Source organism: Bicyclus anynana, chromosome 22, assembly GCF_947172395.1.
Source record: "Bicyclus anynana chromosome 22, ilBicAnyn1.1, whole genome shotgun sequence".
NCBI classification, from domain to species: Eukaryota; Metazoa; Arthropoda; class Insecta; order Lepidoptera; family Nymphalidae; genus Bicyclus; species Bicyclus anynana.
This window is the reverse complement of record NC_069104.1, coordinates 3050130-3074870: the sequence shown is the minus strand read 5'-3', so window position 1 is coordinate 3074870 and position 24741 is coordinate 3050130. Positions and strand designations below refer to the sequence as shown.

At 37.0% G+C, this 24741-nt stretch overlaps 1 protein-coding gene across 2 annotated transcripts in view; it reads right to left on the bottom strand.

Annotated features, from left to right (window-relative positions):
* The window catches only part of LOC112044537 (fibroblast growth factor receptor homolog 1), a 103567-nt gene that overhangs the window by 19018 nt on the left and 59808 nt on the right, over positions 1-24741 (bottom strand). For both annotated transcript variants that reach the window (XM_024080418.2, XM_024080419.2), the window contains exons 3-4: positions 3367-3523; positions 998-1125 (exon numbers count right to left, since the gene is read on the bottom strand). In XM_024080418.2, the coding sequence (XP_023936186.2) occupies positions 998-1125; positions 3367-3523 (285 nt within the window). The remainder of the gene's footprint in view (positions 1-997; positions 1126-3366; positions 3524-24741) is intronic.

The window sequence follows — 24741 nt, the reverse complement described above, 5'->3', positions numbered from 1 at the left end:
AACATCAGAAACGCATAGTTACTTTATTTTGGGGGATACCAATAACAAAATATAATCACTGGCCAAAAAATTTTATATTTTGAAGATAATTTGATTATCAAATTTTCATGCCATGATACTCGATTTGAGACATCATACATATTCTCTGTAAACTTTATAACATTGTAATGCAAGAGAGTTTAAGAGCACTCGAATCGCAAACGATTTAATTGGAAATAATACATTGGCAAACGTTTGCAATACAAATTTGCATTTCTCGGGCTAAGGAATCCAGGACGCTGCGTTGTTTACGCATCTGGTGGGCAATGAAGACGTCGATTGAATGTTATCCCCAGACGCGAGTATCTAAGGACAAATTCAGCGCGCCGCATACTTACTGGCTCTAAAGTTGATCATCAATGAAATAGCGGATACTGTAGTGGTTTTAGGAAACATTGAGAATTAGAAATATGCAATCTCGACACGTTAGTGAAACGATGGAAAGTTTCTATAATTTAGCATATTTAAGGTTAACATTAAAACAAGTCTCAAAGAGTAAATAAGTATTTTTGGGCAAGGCAACAACATAATAACGGTGTCGCAAAAAACCTGGTTATTAATGTAATATTGAAAATATTCAATCAAACTTCATAGGCATACTTTGCAAAGCTGTTACTTAATAACAATTCATAAACACAAAATAAGGATAGAATTTGAAATTGAGACGTTTAATGGTATCCATGTTTTTCACCACGAGCTTTTTTATGTTATCTTTACGAAAAGCTTCAAACAAAATTGTATTGTAAAAAAAATTCCTTATAGACTCGCAATATGACTGGTTGCATAAACCTTTAAGCTCCGCTACATGAACCAGAACCAGTTTAAAAATCTATAGCAAATAAACTATGAACAAAAGAGAAAGAAGAAGAAGAAATTAACAAATAGGGATAGATAGTTCATTCAAAGTTCATTTGTAACAAAGTATTAACTATTAATACTCATATAATGTAAGACATACCTTCAATGTTGTCAGAGCTTAGATCTGGCTTATGTTTGATTGTGACGCTCATTTCCTTGCCTTTATCCTCTTCGTTATGACACGTGTACAGCCCGGCGTCTTTGGCTCGGAATGCTTTTATTTTTAACCTAAAAAGATATAAAGTTGTTATTAGTTCTCGACATATCTGTGCTCATTAGGTTGTTGCACTCATAAAAGTTAAAGCTAAGCAGTGCTAACTTATTTCTAAATATGTTCTATATTGAAACAAATTTCAATTCCTTTCATTCCAGAAGGTTTAGTATAGAAGCACTTTTAAAATATCAGGTTCATCTGTAAGTGACTCGATTGATTTGGAACACAGGATAAACAGGCAATAGTTACTCTGTAATAAAAGTTATATACTTTACAACAAAACTTCTTTAACCGTTATTTGAGATGATAAAAGTGATGTAATTCATTAAGAATGCAATCAAGAAAGATAGATAAAATAAATTTAATGTAATTTTTCTTTACTAATTTTAAATGGGCGTAAATGTTTAAATAAAAAAAAATTACTACCAGAAAGATAGGTACGTACATAAATAAAAATGTGAAATATATTGCTCAAATAAATTTTTGGAAAACAATTATCTGCCAACCGCAGTCATTATGAGTTTTGCATTTAAAGGTTTAAGATACCAAAAGAACAGTAAAAAGTCTTTTTAACAGCACTTGCTATCACAGTAGTTTTGTTATTCCACGTGTATTGAAATATGAATATTATTTAAATTCACATAATAAATCGTTAAAGCCCTTCAGATATGTGAGCTTAAATTATCAAGTGATATATTTCCCATAAATACACCCTTCAACACGATCTGAATAAACTCTCCTTGGATTTGCTTGTAGATCTGCAATTCCATGTTTTGCGTATCGTATCCTATGCTTAAATTAATGACTAGGATTCTAAAAATATCCGACTAAACCCAACTAGTGCAGTATGGGTCAATATTTATGCATTTCTGTCCGAGCTTGCAATAATTCACTTGCAACGCGATTCTATTTGAGGCATGTGGATAGATGCACATTGCATACGATCATAATAATGCATCAATCATTTTGTAAGCAGCACTAGCATCAGTAACTTAAGATTATAATAAAGTGAGAATAATGAATTATGAAATAAGAAAGAAGAACCAAAAACACAGAGTCCAAACATTGGTCGGTAGGGATTTTGTGGGTCTAGTATAACGCGACGGGTATTATCACTTTGTTGTAGAAGAAACATCTCAAGCAGGACTTGTGATTCTACGTTTAAAGGATCCTTTTAGAATGCACTAACACTCACCATCCTCTGGTGTTTGTTTCAATTAAATATGACTCACGATATCAAAAATAATATTGACGAAACAGAAATCGTAAAAAATTTCGATTTTCAGTTCGATTTCTTTGCTCCCAAGTTTAATAACAAAATATTTTTAGAAGGATTTTTTACTATTCCTTAATGGTCGTATACCAGACTCGAAGCCTAAGCTCCAGAAAAACGTGAGGTCAAAACATCTCTATAGGTGTCTCCTTAGAGACTTCAATTTAGCTTGGACGTTGGAACCGATGGGAATTGCGACGCCACCAGTCGATCTCGATCGATCACCAGTGCTATTTTGTAAGGGACCTGTATACGACCAAACTTTTAGTCAAATTAAACGTGTTTGTCACACAATTTGATCGTTTGTGGGAAGTTTGAAGCGTCTGTCAAACATTGCTTAATGAAAATGTCAAGTTTAACAAGCAAGTTTCTCAATCGTATTTGATCGTTAACGTTCGCCCTAAATAACTTGTTTATATAACTGGACAGTATGAGTCAAATTCGTCTATCTCTCCCTCTAAAACCATCAATATAGATATAGCGAACGTGCGAGACACAGACCAACGAAAACTCACAGTGTCGAGTTGTGAAGAAATCGTAACAGAATAGGGCTTCTGTAAAGGACGTTTTCAGGAAAGGCGTTAACTATACTTAATACATATTAGTACATAATGTACTAGCGGACGCCTGCGACTTTGTCCGCGTGGAATTATTTTTTCACAAATCCCTCGGGAACCATGGATTTTCCGGGATAAAAAGTACTCTATGTGTTAATTATAATATATTTTAATACCAAATTTCAGCTAATTCGGTTCAGCATTTGAGGCGTGAAAGAGTAACAAACATTCATATCATCAAAATCATCTGTTTTCGCAAATCTCGGGAAACCATGGATTTTTAGGGAATAATCCAGAGTAAAATCTATTTCCATTCCAAATTTCAGCTAAATCTCTTCAGTAGTAGCGGCGTTAAAGAGTAATAAACATCCAAACATCCATACAAATTTTCGCGTTTATAATATTAGTAGGATTCTGTGACTAACCATTGTTTTAGCTGCACAACTCTCGGCCTCAGCTGGTTGTCGAGGGGTTTCCCGTCAATCAGCCACCGGACGGTGTGCACCTGGTTCCTCGGCTTCAGTCCGCAGACCAGTCGCAGCCTCTCATTCGTCGACGCTGCTATCACAGTGTAATTCTCATCTGGAACAATATAAGTGATTTTAATAAACTAAAGCAAGCCTTTTTTTATACCTACTAAATGTGGCGAGCCCAAGGTTTTACTAACTAATTAACTAGAATAGGAACTACCCTCATATAAAAAACTATAAATAAATAAATATAATATAGGCGGAGACAACTTGCATCCACTCCTCCGGCCTTTCAGGTATGGTCTTTTAGGTTTTTTTTTATTATTCTTTACAAGTTAGCCCTTGACTACAATCTCACCTGGTATGGTAAGTGATGATGCAATCTAAGATGGAATCGGGCTAACTTGTTAGGAGGAGGATGAAATCCACACCCCTTTCGGTTTCTACATGACGTCGTACCGGAACGCTAAATCGCTTGGCGATACGTCTTTGTCGGTAGGGCGGTAACTAGCCACGGCCAAAGCCTCCCACCAGCCAGACCTGGACCAATTAAGGAAACCTCAATGGTCCAGCCGGGGATCGAACCTAGGACCTCCGTCTTGTAAGTCCACTGCGCATACCACTGTGCCACTGAGGCCGTCAAATAAGGTCTACATTCTTTGGCTTATAAGCCAACCCAAAGACCCTGACAGTTTTCACGGCAGGCGACAGAAACCACAGAAAGCTGTAACCTCTATCCTCACACCTCTGCGGTTGTGAGGGCTTTCAGTATACCGAAATCTGCACGGCTATTCTCTAACTATGTTTTGTATAACTCGCAAGTGCGAGTTTCGAATTCACCGCTATCTTTCTCTCTCATTCTATAGTATCGTGTTAAACAGAGAGAGTTAGAGGTTGGATTTTTTTTCCAAATTTATATGGGACCTAATTCGAAACCTTTTCTGATTAAAAAAAATATAAAAATAGGACTTTTCAATATATTTTTATAGTTACAAGTGTTCAATTACTTAAAAAAATATACAGGGTGATTCGGACTTTAGTGCGGACATTTTTTTTCGTGGTTCTGTATCATTAATAGAACATAAATCTACAAACAGTTCGATACATTTTATGTAATTTTTTTTTTCAATTTATGTCTCAGAAATAACAAAATAATGGACACATTCCCAAACAAACTGCGCAACTGCTGGCGGCACTTTGTAAGACGCCGACAAAGAAATACCGGCAGTAGTCATATCGCTTCGGCTTCGGCTGACGGGGGTGGCAGGGGTGAGGGGATCGAAAAATCCCTGAGGACGCCTGCCGAATTGCCGATGGGCGACCAGTGACAGACAATCTGCCGTCGCTTGCGCATTTAAGTCGAATCATCCTTTAATGCAAAAGTTTGCGTAATAATAATCATCATTTGTATTTCATTATTCCAATCGAAAGTTTATAATTTTTATTATTACTACGCATTATTGATGGTCCTAAGCCGAATAAAGTATGAAGGGAAAAACGATTCTCAACTCAAAAGTGACGACCTTTAATTATTATAAAAAATAATAGGTACAAAAATAAACGTAGAAAGGTCAACGGCCCTCGGCGCGGGCGCTCGCTAACCTAGTACCTACCAGCTGATTTTGTAGTTGCCTATTACTGTGCTATTACTTAGTACAGCGATAGGGTGACCCTCAAATTCTGTTTAAATGTTTAAACTTTAGCTAACGATAACTTTGTTATTGTTGAGTTAAAAAAAAAAAGAAAAAATACGTGTTCATTAAATTTTGTTTATGTACAAAATATAAAAATATCCGTACTTGAAAAAATTTCTTCCTGTATACACGTCGAATTGTTAGCCTTCGCTCTGTCTTTCGTCCTTTGGAAAAAGTATTTTGACAATTCTTCAAATGTCAACGTACCTAACTTTGCAAAGCAAATAACACGCATTAAACCTGTTAATGCATCCTATAACAATTTGTTACGCTTATCTCGTAAAGTATGGTAACTCATTACTAGGGGCCATGACTTTGCAGTGAACTACAATGAAAATACAGCTTTATACATTCATGTACGTGTTTTTTGTTTGTGTCAGCTGTTTTTTGTTACAGATATCATACAAACTATATAATTTTATATGTGGTTTTAAGGCACACTGAAACTAGCTTCATAATTTTTAAACAACTTTATAAAGAAAATTCATCCGATTCCATTATATCAATTTATCAATGACGAACAATGTATAATTTACCTACACAAATACCTACCAGGGCTTGTAGCCAAGCCAAGTTTAATTATTTTTCTACAAACACTAACGTTTCGAAAACTAAAAATGTATGGGAATGACGATTTAAAGGTTGATCACGTGACTTATCGATAACGAACGTCACTCCCAACTTAGCTACAGGCTCTATAGTCTGGCAAGTTCGTTGATGACACTCCCATGATATGCGAGTGACGGGGGGAGAGACTGCGCGGGTGTGAAATCGTGCGCGCGGGGAAGTGAGATGCATCAGTGGTGGGTTTTTCATTCATCGTTACATGCCCCCTGGCCTGCGCGGATCATCGGAAGTGTTACGAACGAAGTTGCCAAGCTATAGTCTCTAAGCGCTCCCATGATGCTTACATATTTCGTCGCTTGAATCAAAAAGCCATGGCCTGATGGCAAATCTGCTGGCCAAAAATAATGCAAATGTTTTTACAACCACACGCCTCAATAGTTACGAGGGTGGACGCGATATTTGGCGAGTTCAGACCATGTGCATCACGTACAATTGCTTTTATTATTGTTTACTCTTTTTCTTGTTACCATGGCATTTATGACACTTGTAGTTATTTAGTGAGAGCCATGATAGCCCAGTGGATATGACCTCTGCCTCCGATTCCAGGGGGTGTGAGTGAATCCGGTCCGTAGCATGTACCTCCAACTTTTCAGTTGTGTGCATGTTAAGACATTAAATATCACGTGTTTCAAACGGTGAAGGAAAACATCGTGAAGAAACCTGCATACCACAGAATTTTCTCAATTCTCTGCGTGTGTGAAGTCTGCCAATCCGCATTGAGCCAGCGCGGTGGACTATTGGCCTAACCCCTCTCATTCTGAGAGGAGACTCGAGCTTAGCAGTGATGCATGATCCATGATGATGATGATGATTTCCACATAAATAAGAGAAACTGAAACTGCGGGCAAATCTAGTGATTGTAAAAAAGGTACACATAATTACTGCACTAAGGAATTCCTTAAAAACTAAAAACATCCAAGTGCTTATACACAAGAGCATCTAGAACCTGAATGTTGCAAGTCAAGGTTAAAACGCTAGTATGTATTGACAAGTGCAGTCTGCAATGTCGTATTCCTTTATTTGGGTAGTGGGTCGGTTGAAGTTTTAATGACCCTCCAGATTTGTGGCCCGTGAATTATTGCTTTTGAACAGTGAGGTCCTTGTTGTCCATATCGACAACTTTCAGAATATATAAATATAGATTTTTCCTCGACTTTGTCCGTGTAAAATGCTGATTTAGACATTTCATATGGAGTTTTTCACTTAATAAAGCTACTTAAGTGTACTTGTGTTAAATTTTGGTCATATTTTGTGAAATCCTACTAATATTATAAACGCGAAAGTTTGTATGGATGTTTGTTACTCTTTAACGCCGCTACTTCTGAAGCGATTTGGCTAAAATTTGGAATGCAAATAGATGTTACTTTGGATTATCACGTAGGCTACTTTTTATCACGGAAAAATCCATGGTTCCCGAGGGATTTGTGAAAAACTAAATTCCACGCGGACGAAGTCGCGGGCGTCCGCTAGTTTAAAAAAAAGGAAGTTTCTATCTTGACTTATTTTATTTAAATCTCAATCTATTTTTATCTTTGATTTTGCGTAATGTAGGTTTTGGACTACTACTAGTATCATTTCGACTGAGGGAAGCCATTAATGAAATGAAAATTGTATTCGTTTAAGATATATATTACTAGCAGACGCTGAATGATTACCGTTCCTGTAGGATTACGGGGATAAAACATAGCCTATAGCACTCGGGGATAACGTAGCTTCCCAACAGTAAAACAATTTTTAAAATCGGTTCAGTAGTTCCAGAGCCTATTCAAAACATACAAACAAACAATCAAATCTTTCCTCTTTATAATATTTGTATAGATTTGGTAGTTTATAGTTAACCAATCTATTGTTTGTTGATCTCAATATAATTTTCATCATCATCATCATCATATCAGCCGATGGACGTCCACTGCAGGACATAGGCCTTTTGTAGGTACTTCCAAACATCACGATACTAAGCCACCTGCATCCAGCGAATCCCTGCGACTCGCTTGATGTCGTCAGTCCACCTGGTGGGGGGTCGGCCAACACTGCGCTTACTAGTGCGGGGTCGCCATTCCAGGACTTTGGGGCCCCAACGTCCATTGTCTCTTCGTACTATGTGCCCCGCCCATTGCCACTTCAGTATGTCGGTGACTTTGGTTCTTCTGCGGATCTCCTTATTTCTGATTCGATCACGCAGAAATACTCCTAACGTAGCTCGCTCCATCGCCCGCTGTGTGACTCTGAGCCTTCTTATGAGGCCCATAGTTAGCGACCAAGTCTCGGAACCATAAGTCATCACTGGCAACACGCACTGTTCGAAGATATATGATTTTCAAATGGATCTTAATGTACAGACAACATCATGCTACAGTTTTATAGTATAGTAGGTATATATTATGTAGAAGTTAAATAGGTATGTGGTGGCGCCAGCAGCCAAATAAAATACAAGGAAATCGTGAAAAACAAATCTTCAGTTGCAGAGGGGAAATATTTTTTATTGCTTTGATCAAAGAATTTATAAACATTTTTACAGCTTTTAAAATGTTTTACGAATGATTGAATGGTTTATGAATCACTGGTCTTATTTATTCAACACTCATTTTTGCTCAACGTCAAAAACAGAGACATTGAGCCTCAATAGCCTCAATTCAATAGCCTCGAAGAGCCTCTATAGCTCAACGGTAAAGCGGGACACATCATCGAGGGATGGTGATTCGATCCCCGCCCGTTGGCCTGTCGTACCCAATCCTAAAACAGTATTTCCCTACTAAATATAGGTTATATAAAAAGAGACTTTCAGATTAGAACTTTTTAAGAGTTCTTTGGTGAAGTTAGTGGATTGCCCTCGTATTTTGGTAATATGTAGTACTGGCACAGAATGTAGAGAGGTAAGTAGACAGAGACGTCGTGTGGCTATCCATGTACTTGTCCTGCGCAATTTTATGCCGCTCGTCCTGCGCTATTTTATGGCGCTCGTCCTGCGCTATTTTATGCCGCTCGTCCTGCCCATCGCTCCCTATTTTGTCGGTTTTGTGACAGTAAGTACGGGACGTCGCAATTAATTGCGCAAGTAGAGCAGTGTGTTGATAGACAAGGCAAAATCGCAAGAACATCGCGGCAGCACGAGTAGCAGAGCTAGGAGCTGTCCTATCTTTCCTTAGAGGGGCCCTGTATAAACATTAGTTAGGGGGCCTAATAGAAAATCTCTTTAGCAGTTTTTTATGTTTTTTTTTGTCCGGGAAGCACCAGATTAAGAGATATTGTAGATAAAATTCTACTAATTTTTGCTTTCACACGTAAGGGGCCTCTGTAGATCGGGGTCCCCGTATCGTTCATACAGCTAATACGGTAGGTACGCCCCTGAGGTCCTAGAGCCTCCGAATATGCGCGAGGGTTTTAGTGGTAAGTCAGTCATCTTACAAAGAACATCCCCCCCCTCCCAAATCTACACTCCTGGCAAGCAACACTGTGTGCCTGTAATGCAGACGCTTACGTTTAAATTCCATTTCGATCTATCGATACATTGTCAGTAGACATCACTATCTTTTTGCAAAACCCAATAGTCCGATTTGGTGCACATGTTGAACAGATGCAAACCTGTGCCCTTGAGTCCAAAAAACCTTTCTCAAGACTCAATCGATAGTCTTTTTGTTTCTTACAAAAACAATGGCGACAAAGTCCGTGAGAACAAAACTGACCGTCGGTTTTGGAATTTTTTGATTATTTAATTCCATTCGCGATTCGCAAGTGACAGGAAAGGCGAAAGGAAGCCAGCCAAAGTTTTCTGTAAACGTGAATATTTTAAATTATCTGATAACGATTAATTTGGAAGGAGTCACTTAACTGAACGAAGACTTGAAATTAGTCTTTGTTTACCAGTGACGTCATATTTTTACCATTTACCTATTTATTTAAAAACATCTTCCATATTGGACTTATCTTTACCTACTCTGTAAAAAATAGGTATTAAGGATTAAGGATTCTGCAGAAAAACATCATTCGAGTGTCTATTCACACTGACACTGTATACTTAATTACTAGATAGATGTAAGTAACAAATGTAAGTTTTTGCTGATGGGAGGCTTCGGCCGTGGCTAGTTACCACTCTACCGACAAAGTCGTACCGCCAAGCGATTTAGCGTTCCGGTAGTTCGTGTAGAAACCGAAAAAGGGTGTGGATTTTCATCCTCCTCCTAATAACTTAGCCCGCTTCCATCTTAGAGTGCATCATCACTCACCATCAGGTGCGATTGTAGTAAAAAACCGGTGCCGGTGCCGGTGGTATAGAACCAAAGACTAAGCTTTTTAAAAGCGTGTCTATATGGATTCTTGAAATAAATTATTTTCATTTTGACTTTTATTCTACCTCAAAATCTTTATTTGATTAGTCGAAAAACCTTGGCTGAGTTTGTTGTGGGCTCTTTTCGGACCAAGGCGCGTTTGGAATCCTCGTAACTTTAGTTTTAAGTGTTCGAATATTATTACCACCATTAGATAAAATTAAATTATGACATAATCTTGACCTTTCAAAAGTGCTTGTAAACTAAGTCTAATTGAAATAAATGAATTTTGACTTTGACTTTGATAGGTCCTACGCTTATTTACTTCAATCCGTTCAACTAAAATGCGTGTGGCCTCATTGTTCTCAAATTATTTATTGAATTATTCAGAATTATTCTTACTGGGAAGAGATCTCTAATTGTCTTACAACGTCCAATCCACGCAGTGTGTTATTTGTATTGTACACTTTGGAACAATGGCTTTACTTTATAAACGGTTTATCTTAATCTGGGATATCGAATCTTATATTTACATACGATTGTTATCTGTATAAGTAATTTACAAAGAATAATTCAAACTAAATATAGGTTGAACATAAATTTTTAAATTGTAATAAAAGACTTAGCTTAACTGTCTAAATCTCCCTTCAATCAAAGAGTTACCTATTATCCTTTATCTATGTTTACTACAAAATAAGAGTTAATGAGAAAAGTATCTCTTCTTTATATAAATCTAAATCTTTATGTATAATCTACCCCTCTCATTCTGAGAGGAGACTCGAGCTCAGCAGTGAGCCGTATATGGGTTGATAACGACGACGACGATGTATAATCCGCATTATATATGTTTATAATCTGAAATACTGAATGGATTTTCATGCAGTTTTTTACAGATGGCTGGCAGAGGGATGGTTTTTTTTGGCTGGTGGGAGTCTTCGGCCTGGCTAGTTAACACCCTACCGACAAAAACGTACCACCAAGCGATTTAGCGTCCCGGTACGACGTCGTGTAGAAACCGAAAGAGGTGTGGATTTTCATCCTCCTTCTAACTAGTTAGCCCACTTCCATCTAAGATTGCATCATCACTTACCATCAGGTGAGATTGTAGTCAAGGGCTAACGTGTAAAGAATAAAAAAAAAATTAACTTTCGTTGAGGTAACTTTGGTTCTTCTGCGAATCTCCTCTTTTCTGATTCGATACTTCAAGTTTAGTTTGCTCAAACCCTCACTGACTCTGAGCCTTTTTAAGAGGCTTTAATCTAATGGTGGTAATAATAGTCGAAAACTTAAAATTAAAGTTACAAGTGTTCCAAAGCCAAGGTTTATTTTTTTTTGTTTACCACCATTTTACAAACTTATTTAAAACTAAGCACACAGTCGTATAATACAGTTCAACACCAAGATTTATTATCATTTGTAAACTCATTAACATTATAATTACATCAAGTCTCAGTGCGTTTTGTGCTAATGCAAAGAAAAGGTCACCGATTTCACCAGTTCCAAATTTTCCGAAAGTGTTATGATGTGATAAACAATATTAAACTGGATGTAAACCATGGAGGTTTATAAACGAATGTAAACTGTACTCATATAAACGTTATCTACGGAAAAACCAACCGCCCACGTGAACCTTTGTAGAAGTAGAGACTATACAAGCCAGACCTACTTCATTTTATTATTTATAAGCTGGATGTTTGTGCACTGATGATTGTATATAGATATTCACGATAGGCAACTTTTGAATTTGGAACGTGGTGGCTTTGAGGAAGCATACACTCAAACGATCAAATATAAAGAGTATTTTTTAATATTTTCCTCGGCTTATTATGAAAAGTCATGTTTACTCGTCAGCGAAGAATTATTGTCACGAAGCTAAACTGGCAAATGATTTCTAGCGATATTTTAGAAAATATAAAAAAAACACGTTTTATTTTTGAACAGTTGAGAATATGGATACAAAAACAATACCTAGTAATTTACCTAGTGTATAGTAGGTACTTTGCAAACTTTACCACGTGAATGTACGTAAAGCAGCCAACACATGAATTTAGATATCAGCGGTAACGAAGGGGCGTGGGTGGAGGCAGAGCATCAGCCGCGCCCATACTTTATCTATCAGCATCCAAGACGTTAAATAAAGTTTGCATCGAACTGTACTGTACCTAGGTAGGTTTTATAGGACCTTGCATATCATGAGGGAACGCACAGCGCCGTAAATTTGATAACGCTTATCCTAAACAGCGAAGGAGAGTGGCACGCATATGCACAAATGATAAGAGAGACAATGAGAGAGAGAGATAGATTAGAGAAAAAGATGAGAAGAGGAAAAGAGAAAATTCGTAAGAGGGCATGAAGTAATGCATTGCGGTCCCGTGCCACCTTTGGAGTACAGAGGAGGTTATTTTAGTCCGTGCAAGTTGGACATCCTCCACCACCATCCTCCTCCATCCACCTGTCGACAGGCAGAAGTCCGCAGGGATTTTTTCCTCCTCCAGGAAAAAAAAACATCATGAGGAAGGTCAGGCCAACTCAGGCTCCTATTCCATTGGAACAACTCCAAGCTATCAAACACGCTACATGGATTTACAAAAGACTCGCACAGTTCGCGGTAATGGCAGTTTAACTATGTTCTGTTATGATTTACATTTTTCTTAATCTTTTCGCGTGGACGGTGTTTGCAGTTCATCATTACAGTTTATGTTTGAGTTATTATCATCTCTACTATAAATACCTACTGAAGATTAACTAGATTTATTTTGTTATTGTCTGCGACAAACGTCAACTAGATCCGACCTTGACGGCTTCCATGGCGCAGTGGGCTTACAACACGGAAGTCCTGGGTTCGATTCCCGGCTGGACCGATTGAGGTTTTCTTAATTGGTCCAGGTCTGGCTGGTGGGAGACTTTGGCCGGGGCTAGTTACCACCCTACCGACAAAGACAAGCGATTTAGCGTTCCGGTACGACGTCCTGTAGAAACCGAAAGAGTTTTTTTTTATTCTTTACAAGTTAGCCCTTGACTACAATCTCATCTGAGGGTAAGTGATGATGAAATCTAAGATGGAAGCGGGCTAACTTGTTAGGAGGAGGATGAAAATCCACACTCCTTTCGGTTTCTACAAGACATCGTACCAGAATATTTGGCGGTACGTCTTTGTCGGTAGGGTGATAACTAGGTAAGGCCGAAGTCTCCTACCAGCCAAAAGTGTGTGTGTTATTAAGAGCGCGCAACGTGTCGGTACGATATACCAAAACCATGTTTACCTAATTGCAAGTAAATTAAACAACATAACGAAAAACAAAATGGCCATGTTCAAGATATATACCTAATTTTCTATACAAAACAAAAATTTAAGAAAATAAGTTTGCTTTTCCTGAGATTGAAAGCAAAATGTGAGCAAAACACGTATTTTTCAAAAAATAAACTATTGAGAAAAGTTTTACAAATTGTGTATTTTGAAGCTAACACTGTGAAATATCATTAACCCAAATATCAGGCTCCTAACTTTTTCAGAATCTGAGATCCAGAACCATTTGTAACCACCAAATTACATATTGTACACTCTTAAACATCCTAATTCAGTTGGATTCTCCGAAGCTTTCTCACACCAACTCATTTCTCATGCGGCACGCGTTATTTGTCTTTTAGCGTAGTATTTATATCTTGATGTCGTATGTCATAAGCATAACTCACTTTTATTAGAAGCTCAGTAACGATGTTGGTAAAAGACCTGCCGCCCGCTGAAGCGTCGACGGGTTTATTAGTAAAGAAATATGATTCGTTGGATTTAATTACTATACGCCCGTATGCTAAGGTACTTCTTAATTAGGTCTCTCAACATCATTTACAGCCGATGGACGTCCATTGCTGGACATAGGCCTCTTGAATGGTCTCCCAAACAAAACGGTCTCGAGCCGCCAGCATCCAGCGGCTCCCTGCAACCCTTTTGATGTCCTCGGTCCACCTAGTGGGGGGTTGCCTTTCCAGCACCTAGGGACAACGTCCATCGGCTCTTCGAAGCTAATTATTATTATTTTTTTTCTCTAATCGGCTTTTCGAGCTATGTGCCCCGCCCATTGCCACTTTATCTTCGCGACTCGCTGAGCTAATTTTTTTTCTTCTACAAGTTAGCCCTTGACTATAATTTCACCTGGTGGTAAGTGATGATGCAATCTAAGATGGAAGCGGGCTAACTTATTAGGAATAGGATGAAATCCACATTCCTTTCGGTTTCTACACGACATCACACCAGAACGCTAAATCACTTGGCGGTACGTCTTTGCCGGTAAGGTTGTAACTAGCCATGGCCGACAAAAGAAAATCTAAATCGGCCCAGCCGGGGATCGAACTCAGGCCCTCTTTGTAAATCTACCGCACATACTGCGCCATGGAGGCTGTTAAAACCTTGTCAGTAAATAAACTTTGGTGTTGTCTAATTTACTGTTCTAAACAGAAACATGAGGAAGATCTCCCACCGGCTGTGTTTACTCAAGCTATCCGTTTTTCAGCAATTAATACATCAGGAGGCAAATGACGAGTTCCTGCGGGAACTAGGAAGTCGTTAAACTGTTGTCGACTCAACACTGACCTTTGTTTCTAAATGTCAAGAAGATAAACTTAATTAAAAGAGCGAACAGAAACCTTAAGGTGGGTTCACACCTAACGTAACGTCTCTGCGACTATTAGCCACAATGATTTATTTTTCCTTCTGAAATTTGACGGATAGATTAAAAGTTTTGTCACTTTGTTACTTTATGATAAACTAGCGGACGCCCGCAACTTCGTTCGCGTAAAATCAGTTTTTTTTAGTCCGTAGATTATTCCGTGAAAAAAGTAGTCCATTTTCTGCTCCAAGGTGCACCTTACCAGCGGCTTAGCCGTAAAAAGGTGACAGACCGACAGACAGACTTACTTTCGCATTTATAATATTAGTATAGACTAGCGGACGCCAGATTCTTCAGCGTAGAATCCAGGAAAAGTAGCCTATGTGTTAAACCAGAGTAAAATCTATTTCCATTTCAAATTTCAGCCAAATCGCTTTATTAGCCACAGCGTAACAGAAAAACAAACATCACTCACACACTTACACACAAACTTTCTCCTTTATAATAGAAATAATAAAATTATAATGTAATAAGTCTGTGCAGACTCAGTTGGTTTTATCCGAATATTTTTTTTTGCGAATAAACCAACAGATGTTGAAGGTATCAATTAGTTTTATCTTTATTAAGACGTTACAAAAGCACTAGTAAACTAAGTCTAGGTAATTCAAATTGATGAATTTTAACTTTGAATTTTGACTTTATCATTATTAACACCAAATGTCATCTTCAAACTCTATATTACATTAATTCATCATTTATAGTACAATTTTTAGTAGTAGTTACAAGTATGCGACATCACGTTAGATGTGGACTCAGCCTTTGAATTATTTCATACTCGTAGCACAGTAGATATAACAAGCTCGTAGTTAAGTACTGTTTGCTGTAAAGAATAAATTAATTCGTTTTACCCATTTTACAACATCTTGTTTTTGTTTTTAATTAGTTCGTCATTTATTAACCAATCTTGAACATTATTTTTTATTCGAAAGGGTAAATATCCATCCATAGTAAACTCCAGATTAGTCCCATTTCAATTTCTTGAAAATTGGTTTAGTAATTTTGTGTTAAAATCAATATGATTTAAATACGTCTTTGAAGTTGGTTCCATTTTTATGTTAAAACGATTATTTATTCAATGATAAAGTTAGAATAATTAGCCGTTTACTGCTATTTCGCCTAATGAAGTCTAATGCTAGCCACAAACGGTCAATTATTCTCACGTTTCTGTAGCACCCACGACTATAATTGATCGTGTGTTGGTCACTGCGTATATGACTTGTATAGTATGCCGCGTGGGTACTGCCGTTTTCAGAAACGTGAAAATAATTGACCGTCAATGGCGGGTGGATTTGAGTGGTAGGTACCTACACAATTTTTATTTCTATTATATTTGTAATGATTTCTTAAGTTTACAAACACCACTGTCTACAAATATCAATAACCTCTTTTAATATGTCAGTTGAAAGATATTTATAATACTCAAGTATTTTGAGAATTCAGTGAAGCATAATATATTATGACTATTTCTACAGGCGCAGTTTGTTCAATAAATTATCTTACAAATACGTACATAGCTTATAAATCAAGATTATCTTCAACATTGTTTCTGTCCCGTTTATTATTTCAACACGTTTTTTTTTTCTCCGAAAGTTAATTCTTTAGTTTACGAATCATTTTCTCTACTATCATCATAACATCTGTCTATGATTAATTTCTTTTATTTACGTGTGTAATTTTAATTCTTATCTAATATTTTTTTAGAGATAAAAGAGTTTTTGTTTGTTTGTTTGTAGCAGGTAAATGTTTTCTGAAACAGTAGTAAAAAAATTACAGCAATGGAAAGCTACATTATCTGCTAATAACATTTTAATAACATAATTTTATCCCCACATTCCTACATACAGCAACTACGCGGGTGTCTGCTTGTATTGTAAAATTGTAGTATGCAAATTATTAAATATTAAAAATAATAACAATTTATAATCTCAGTGAAAATGAGGAAGCTACTTTGCATAGAAGCATTCTCTACAAAAATAGTGAAAAATATTAATAAACTACAGTAAGTAAGCAAATCAATAAAAAATTAAGGAAGCCTTTTCTACAAAATATAGAATTATGAATAAAATATAGTATACAAGTAGTAGGTACCTATAGTGATAATAAAAAAGCTTTTAAAAAACCGCAGCTGATACTCACAACAAAATAAGATGTAAGGGCTTATTCACACGATACTTTGCATCTGTTAGTCTTGTACAAAAAAAGCGTTTCTTTCTTTTTCTCCAAAAAAAAACTTTGGCAACAAAACCATTAAAATATTTAAAATTTTATAAATAAAGCAATCAAAAAACTGCAAGACACGGGGCGTCAAGTATCGATGTCGTTTGTAAAAACGATACTGCATGGCCAACCATTCTATTTTACCATTGAAAAAGAAGTTGCTTAACCATTTTGAGCTTTAGAGGTTAAATAATAAAGAATTTGAGAAAGTTGTTGAAGTGATGAATAAGTTTGTGCGGTTGAGGGTGTCGCATGACGACCGTTACATTAGTTTTGGCGTATGACGTATGGAAATAGCGTCGTTTCCTCTCCAATAGACTAAGAGCCAGTGTTCCGTATATTAGCGTAATCCACACTCATTATCAACCTTTATTCGGCTCACTGCTGAGCACGAGTCTCCTCTTAGAAAGAGAGGGGTTAACCAATAGTCTACCACGCTGGCCAATGCGGATTGACAGACTTCACTCACGTAGAGAATTAAGAAAATTTTCTATGTATGCAGGTTCCTTAACGAAGTTAAGGACGTTTCCTTGACCGTTTGAGACACGCAATATTTAAATTTCTTAAAAGCACTTAACTGAAAAGTTGGAAGCTGGACCGGATTCGAACCTACGCCCTCCAGAATCGGAGACAGAGATCATATCCACTGGGCTATTATGTCCACACTAATGTATATTGTTTCATCTGCCGTTGGACAAATGGAAGTCCTATTCCCTTCGAGGGTTCATTTGGGCGTGCCTAGAAGTCGAAATTGACTTTCAAAACGTAATTTCAGCATGTTTGCCATTTTGATATATCAAAATATTCTTTTTTTCTAGAAATATTTAATGGCAGATCTGTACTAATATTATAAAGCAGAAGAGTTTGGTTGTGTGATTGAACGCGCTAATCTCAGGAACTACTGGTCCGATTTCAAAAATTCTTTCAGTGTTAAATAGCCCATTTATGAAGGAAGGCTATAAGCTATATATTATCTCCGGGAACCACGAGGATGAAACCGCATGGCATCAGCTAGTTGTATATAATTTTAAAGCTACTAAAATTTTATATAAATTTTCGGTATTTCAGCAAATCTGAAAATTATGTAGGTATGTAAATCTAGCATTAATATGGACAACTTACTATAGGTACTGTTCTTAAGTTTGCGAAACACTGACTCTTGTACTACAAGTGATGGTGTAATTTTCTGTCATAACTAATATCGGGGCACGTACAACAACCGTCTTGGCAGAGTACGTTTTAGATAAATCGTCATATATAAATACATTCCCATTTGTCAGCTGATTTAGTTTCTGTAAATATCAAACTGTACCTAACAACTTATATAAACGGTTGTAAGGTATCGTTATCATCAGCCAATTTTATCACACAATGGACCAACCGGCAAATTCACTAACTTTGACTTATGTTAGCTACATAATATAATTAACATCAATTCAATAACAACCGCATTTTCTGTAAGTATTTCATAAAGCAAGACAAGAAAGAAAATATGTTAATTAATTTTTAGTGTCACATAATAGTGTACACTCTATCTTAAATATTAGACTGTCTGTGACACCAAACAGAAAGGGTTTACAGCTCAGCATTAGACGTTCATCGCAAAAAAGCAAAGCCACAGCCAAAATAAACAGCCAACACAACATAAGCCTACTGTTTGCCCTTTGTTTTAAAGATTACAACGTCAACTGGGCAATGTCATCTACCTTCTCTATGATATCAAAGTATGATTGTTAGTAGGCACCAGATGACATTTTTTAACTATAATCTCTGTTTTGATCAGCACTAAATAAATAGTGAATACGAAGTTAAGCGACTTAAGAATTACTAATAATAGCTCGTTGGTAAATTTCTTATATGTCCTACTCTTCCAACTACGTCATAGTTAGTGAATTGGCCTGCATTCTTAGAGGGGATGTTAGGTTTAGACAGATAGACGAACTCTATCAGATGTTGATAATAATGATTTGAACCGACGGCTATATATTCTACAACCAACGTCAACTCAATCTAAGTTCTCCTTATGGTGTCCTCACACAAGCCAATAACTGAACTCACAAGGCAAATTCTAGTTATAACAATCTTGGAAATTGAGCATGAGATTAGTCTTAGAACTAAGACAGGAAGTCTATTTAGAATCTACCAGAATCTGTAGAATAAAGACACTACAAAAGACTTCATAGAAAACTGAGAAGCATATTGTAATTCCTACGCACGAGAAAGTAATATTAAAGATGAATTATGAAACTAAATTGTAAGGAACTTCAAAAGCAAATTTTTCATATAGGAAACCGTACGGCGAGATGAAAAGAGATTCTTTATTTTTAATCGCCACAATCGTAGACGCGACCGGAATATAAAATAGAATTATTAAAAAGGCGACAACGTCACATCCGTTTCCTCCCGTATAGATTTCGGGCTTCGAACCCACGTTTCGGCGTTCCTCCTGCGATTACGTTACAGCTCATTTGTAGAGTCCTTTTCATGAAAAAAGTCCCGTTGCTAAAACCTGAACAAAAATTGACAGCGCCTTACACAAATGACAATAATACCGCCATTACCAAATGTCAATGAGAGTCACTAACAACCAGTTTCTTCAAAGCTAAAGTAACAGTAAAAGTAGTAAGTAGTAAAGAAGACTTTATTTTTCAGTGAATTTATGACGACACTTTGACTGTTACTTGCGATGAAGAAACTGGCCGTGAGACATTAGCGCCGCGTCTAGGGATCTTTTTTCATGAAAAGGACTTTATTACAAACGTCGCTAATTATAATCCTTGTCTATTTGAATATGGAACTGTTTAGTCTATCAACTGCGCTGATATAACGTATTTTTACTGCTAATAGAAAATCAAAAATCCCACAGGAGCCAAAGATTTATCGGGGATAAATAAAACTTGTCTTGTTAGGTCCTAGTGATAACTGTACCTACTAAAAGGTTTCAAAATTAAAAAAAAATTTAAATTTCAAAATTCATAATTATTACACATGGCCCCCCAAGTGGACAAGCACCTTAGAAGCTTCAGTTTTGTCTATTTAAACGGGTTCATAATGAACAACCACGAAATAAGTTTAAAATCTTCAGTTTTGTCTGTTTGTAATTCTACTACTTTTTCGGAAGACAGGATCTGAGAAGGGCTGACAATGTACTCAATAGTTATTCTTTAATCTTATTTTACAATGATTAATTTTGGTTTCGTTGGTTATAGTGGTTTAATTCATTACAAGATAAATAACTTCCTGAGTGAAGGTGAAAGCTTTAGGTTATCAAGTAGATAAAACTGATTTAGATTTTTGTAGTCTAACAAAAGATCATGAAGGAAGATTTTGTCGCTGGTAATTATATAAATTAGCTGACGCCCACGATTTCGTCCTCATGTGATTAAATTTTTTACAAATCTCGCTTAAAAATTGAGAATTTATAATGATTCAATATTTTAATTCCCAAGTATGCATATATATCCGTTTGTTTATTGACTTTCAATCAAAATTAACGATCCCAAAACTTAATGAATGTCTCTCACGTGTTGACTTTCGTATGAGCACCAACGTGTTCCATGAAATCGATTTCCCACAAATCAAACTAATTGAAAGCCACCGAAAGATGCGCACGCGCCTCTATAAATAAATCCAATATGGCGGGTGACCCTTCGTACGTAGACAAAAAAATATTCAAACCGGCGTCTGGCTTGTTTGGAGCTATTAGCAGAAATGCAGTCACTATGGGCCATTGTTAACTAGATGTTTTAAAGACGTAATGAAGGAAATTGTAGTGTCTGCAGTTTTTATGGCCAGACGCATTTTTAATGTGTGCGTAAAGTATAAATCAAGTATGCGTTTGAAGTCCAAGATTGACCATTAGGTTAATTTCTTGGATAGCTACTACGTTAAAAGATTTTTTTTTAAATTTTCATCCTACTCCTAACAAGCTAGTTCCATCCAAGATTCCACCATCACTTACCATCAGGCGAAATTGTGGTCAAGTGCTAACTTGTAAAGAATATATGAGTAAAAATACAAAATGGATGATGATGACATGGAAGTGTTTTGTTAATCTATATCGCAATGTGGATTAATCTTTGGATATTTATATTTGCCAGTAAAGTTCAAGTTCAATATAAAGATTAAGCCAATATTCTTTATCTAACACCTATCATAATTCACAACAAATACAAAGGAATGTGATCACAGACATGACCTAACCGCCAGACCGAGATTTAGACAAACAACTCGTCGAGTTTATCTCCGTCGTAATTGAGTCTCATTAAATTAGCCCGCAGCAGATTCGTCTTGTTTCCGACGCCTGCGCATCTATCTCCCTTGATCTACAATTTACTACATTACACAATATTATGCCAAGAATATAAAAAGTAAATTGTAGTAATTAATTCGAAGAAAAGTAAGACAAATTGCCAAAAATAATAATTAGTATTCGCTAATGCCACTTTGGTCCACTAGTTAATTTATGTGGTTTCGTATTATGAAGTCCTGGGTCGATCCTATATGAGATACTTTTCGGAGTTTCGGAATTACAAAGTTGGTGGTTTTACGCCTGTGCCTCCGAGAGCAAATTAAATCGTCGGTTCTGATCATTGTCATTAATATCTGTGAGTTATAGATAGATAGTCATAAGAGTTTATTAACATTAACTATCTACAATGCAGCAGCGTGGTGGACCCTTGACTATATCTCACCTTATGGTAAGTGATGATGCAAGCTAAGAAGGAAGCGGGCTAACTTGTTAGCAGTTAGATGGAAATCCACACTCCTTTCGGTTTCTACACGACGTACGCTAAATCGCTTGGCAATACGTTGGCAGTAGGGTAACTAGCCACGGCCGAAGCCTCACACCAGCCAGACCTGAACCAATTAAAAAAAATCATAACTGGTCCAGCCGGGGATCGAACTCAGGACCTCCGTTCTGTATATCCTCTGCGCATGCCACTGTTCCACGGAGACCTAAAGCTCTAAGCTCAACAATTCTTATACATCATCATTATCTACCGATGGATGTCTACTGCTGAACATAAGCCTCTTGTAAGGACTACCAAACACCAGGCTCGAGACGCAAGCTAAAAATGGAGTAGCCTTTAAAATAGGCTAATAAGTAATACCTAATCATAGTCCACTCAATGAACTTACCTTAAAGTTTGCGGAAATGGGCCGAATTTAGTTCTTTACCCAAGCCACCGCTTTTAGCAAACATTGATCAAGGAAACTGACAGGGTAAGATAATAAAGCACTCAGAAACGCCATAAGTGACAGTGCACTTGCAACTATGAAACTAAGTTACTTTTTGACGACGTTTTAGCGCAATTAGTAATATAGTTTTCATAGAGGTCTTGTCCTCGGCTCGGGACAATTTAGGATTAAATATTTTCTGAATTAGCTCAGTGTGCCTAGTGGCAGTTTTTAATGTTTTCATACTGTGACTATCGCGTAACTGTAAACCCGATTTATAAGGAATTGAAACAGTTCTGGAGTAGGGCCACTAGATGGCGCTGTTTCAATTCCTTCAAAATTTGCCTTACAGTTTAGCGTAGAAACTGTAAGACGAGAGACGACGAAGAGAGTAATAATTAATTTCAAGAAAAAGTAATCGCTTTCAAATCATACTATATACAATAAGCTTCCCTGACAACTCTGCATTTTAAAAACGAAAACTCCCAATCTGGATTGCGGATTTGCTCAACTGAAAAAGACGTTATGTACACGTCTTTTTCAGTTGAGCAAATCCGCAATCCAGATTGGGAGTTTTCGTCGGAGAAAGAACCTTTTACGAACTCGATCAAAAGAAATGTCCAAACGTAAATCAATGAGTCTCGACACTCGAAGCTCAAGTTGCAACGAGTGGGATTGGTACCTAGCTTCATGTTATTAATAAAACGTAGTAAAAAACAGTCTAGACACTAAGATACGAATCACCGCTGACAAATGCACCGTCAAATCAATCATTCAGACTTTTTACGTGCGAAATATCTTTTATTTTGAACAAATTGGCGTAACATACGATGTATTTCACGCAACACATCCGTTGGCCACGCACCTACACTATAAAATAACCACAATTTAATTCGCTAGACGATCTTAATGATCGTCGGCATTTCTATACATTACTAGTATTATGTATTCAGTCATATTACTAAGGAAGAACTAGCAAATAGCATTGCAATTCCATAGACAGATCATCAAATATACAAACAATGTAATCGTGGACAAAGAATTATAGACCCTCGATTTTTTTCTTAAGGTCACCCAGACGTGAATTACAACCATTATCACCGTGTCAACCTGCTAACCATCGGTTCCATCGTCTCTTTTTAAGCAGAGTGACAGGTGTTATGTTTTCTTAGAGTTTCGTAACTCTTAGTTCTTCAGGCCCTCCGACTCCATGCTAGCAGAGTTTCTACGCTCGTAGTGTTAAACGATTTAGCGTACCGGTACGATGAAGTATCTAGACGTAAAAATCGTCAGAGGTATATGGGTAGAATAACCTGTACCCTCTACCAAGTAAGCCTGCTTCTGCATCGTCACTTAACATCAGACGAGATCACAGTAAAGGTACAGGACATGTGCAAGGTATAATAAAAAGTGTGTGTCAGCTCCGACGTTACTATCGCGTTCACGTAAACACAAATTTATATGGAATTAAAAAAAATTGTGTTTAATTTAACGTGATAGTAACAGTATCAAACTGCCACTAGGCCCTCAGATCGACTGTCTAAAAAGGTGTATTTTGCCCCGCAGCATACACTATGTACGTATCAATACTTCCGCCCGAAAAGTGAAAGGTGCGCAACCGAGGTGCAGCAGGTCGCGGGGGGGGCGTTTTCTTACCGGGGCTATATATGAAAAATCGATTCGGAGTAAACTCCAAAAATGTACCGCGTATATCTAAAAAGGTCTATAAAACTCTCGGCAAATACTTTCGTATTCTTATTTCACGTCTTGGTTTCAGTGATATCTTCCGGTCGGTTAATTTGGACCATCCCAAATAGCCAAGGAAACCATTTGTCACCGCTACCCCGCCGCTATAGCCGGCTAGAACCGGAAGGAATAACCGGGACAAAATTAAAAATATCACCGTTGAAATTAAAATCAGACGGATGTCATGATACTTTACGAAAGGAGATCAGATATTAAACTACCAATGAATAGTTAGCCAGAATCTTACTTAGAAATTGAATGACATACATAATTATTTTTATTAATTCTTAGGAATGTTAAGTTTACCTGGTTATGTTAACCTGAAAAGTTACTACTTTGTCTGTATTTTACAGAATTTAAATATTTCGGAGAGTTTGCTAAGGCGTTATTCAACCTTGTCGTATCGTAACACCTCAGACCGATTACCAAAGGACATGCCTCGCTAGACTTTACCCCTCTGTCAAAAGTATAAGATCACGATCTAACGTCTCTATACTATAAACTGCGTCTACAGAATCGATGTTTCATTGTGTTAAAATTTCATGTGTATTACTATTTAAATTTATAGTTGTGTGTAGTGTACAGGATATATTTATTGTTGTTAAATATTTTCAATGTGTGAGTTTACCTGTTCCCCAAAAAAACGACTGACAATTTTGTTAATGAATTTGAGAGCGATACAAGTCCAAACCCATATTCGGCTCACTGCTGAGCTCGAGTCTCCTCTCAGAATGAGAGGGCGGGACGATCGAACAAGTCCAAACGGTAATTGGTCTGAGTGCAACACGGATAGGTTTTCATCCCAATGTTGGCTACGGGTCATTAAAACCAATGCTCTTCCAGAGTCAGGTTTTCATGATTTTTATTAGCTGGATTTTTAAAACTAGGTTGATATTTTCTAAAAAATGGCATTCTATTCTATAGATAGTGAAGGTT